Below are 1,703 nucleotides of genomic sequence, written 5' to 3'. Positions count from 1 at the left end.
TATATATATATATATATATATATATATATATATATATATATATATAAATATACATAAAAGAAATATAAATAAAATATAAAATAACTTTTAATAATAAAAAAAATATAAAATAATTTTTAATAATAAAAGAAATATAAAATAATTTTTAATAATAAAAAATATAAATAATTTTTAATAATAAAAAAATATAAATAAAATATAAAATAATAAAATTAAATAATTAAAAATTAGACACTTATGAATAAAATAAAATAAATATCAAAATAAATTTAAGTTAAAAAGAATATGTATTGTTATACTATTTAGTTTAGAAATTAATACAATTCAGTTTAAAATTAGTTTAGTTAGTAGTTCGGTTCAGTTTATATTGTAGTTTAGTTAAAAATAGTGTAGTTTACAATTTAGTTAATAGTTCAGTTAGTGCAATTTACAATTCAGTTAATAGTTCAGTTCATACTGTAATTTTGTACAATTTAGTATAGTTCAGTTCAGTTTGTCTGAACTGTTTTACAGTTCAGTTCAGTTTTTAGCAGTTTAGTACAGTCCAATTCGATTTGCCCACCCCTAATTATGCCTTTCATGTCATTAGAACAATTTTCCATATTGGAAATCTTAAATGATATTATGATTGGAATGAAAAGAGATTGTCTGGAAAGGGGTCAACAGGCATAGTCCTGTGGAAAGGGGTCAAGCCCTCTGAATCTATGTTGTACAGATTATTCTTTGGTGAATAATAAGAATTCAGATTATTTTCTTTCATGGCTTTCCTGTTTCATGAGGATTATAGCGTCTTGAATAGGTTTCTTTATCGGAAAGCTATCATATCGTCTAGAGTCTCATGACAGTTTTCTTCGTTGTTATAAGAGAAATTCAGACTCATGACAAATTTGTACAAACACCCTACAACTTGAAAAAGTGTCATTAAAATATTTTTCTGGGTGTAAAATTGATTCAGTTTTAATAAAGGCGAGAATTGGACCTGTCTAAATCTTCTGCATTCAGTTTGTGTCGTAACTGTCTCGTGTGCAATTTCAACCCGACTTATTTAAACCCGATTCATGCGTACCAACCCACCTACCTAATTTTATTTTATTAAAATTTAATTTTAATTTCCCTATTATTATTATAATTAAAATATTTATTATTATTTTTTGCTTTAAAATATTATTTAAGTTCCCTATTTTCAAAATTAATTAAACATCAATGTTGGGAGTGAGATTTGGGAATGAAATTTTTAGATTTGAATTATAGAAAGTTTGTAATTTTTTATCATTTAAAAAAATTGTAATTAAGTGCGTCAGTGAGCCAACCCGTTTACCCACCAACTTGTGGTTGGTCGAACCGGGTTCGAATTTTTCTGACTCGCTAATAAATGAGATGGGTTACCCGCTTTGACAGTTCTACTTCTCACTTACTCTCTTCTTCAATTTTCAGGCATTGTGTTCGGCAAAGCAAGCTTTGTCGCTCAATAACTCTTCTTCTTCTTCTTCTTCTTCTGCCTTTCATGTTGGACCTCCATCTTTGCATGTATGTTATATAAAGCTCTCGATGTTGTTGCAATAAACCTCTTTTATACAAATGAACCGAGTTTCCTTGTTTCCTAAAATCCTTTCAAGCTACGAGGTTGTTACGGAATGTGTTTATTGACATCAAGCTACGAGATTTTTTTTAAGGCACAACAAATGATACTAAGAAAAGCTCAG

General features: G+C 27.3%; 1 protein-coding gene across 1 annotated transcript in view; it reads left to right on the top strand.

The window, feature by feature from the left end:
• LOC106770019 (mediator of RNA polymerase II transcription subunit 33B-like) overlaps positions 1–1,487 on the top strand; it is a 12,087-nt gene extending 10,600 nt beyond the window's left edge. Inside the window, exon 6 of the mRNA XM_022781042.1 lies at positions 1,435–1,487. Coding sequence (XP_022636763.1) covers positions 1,435–1,472 — 38 coding nt within the window. The 3' untranslated portion in view covers positions 1,473–1,487. The remainder of the gene's footprint in view (positions 1–1,434) is intronic.
• The last annotated feature ends 216 nt before the right edge of the window (positions 1,488–1,703 follow it).

This window comes from Vigna radiata, chromosome 1, assembly GCF_000741045.1.
Source record: "Vigna radiata var. radiata cultivar VC1973A chromosome 1, Vradiata_ver6, whole genome shotgun sequence".
NCBI lineage: Eukaryota > Viridiplantae > Streptophyta > Magnoliopsida > Fabales > Fabaceae > Vigna > Vigna radiata.
Note: the sequence above shows the minus strand (reverse complement) of the source record. Positions and strands in the feature narration are given on the sequence as shown.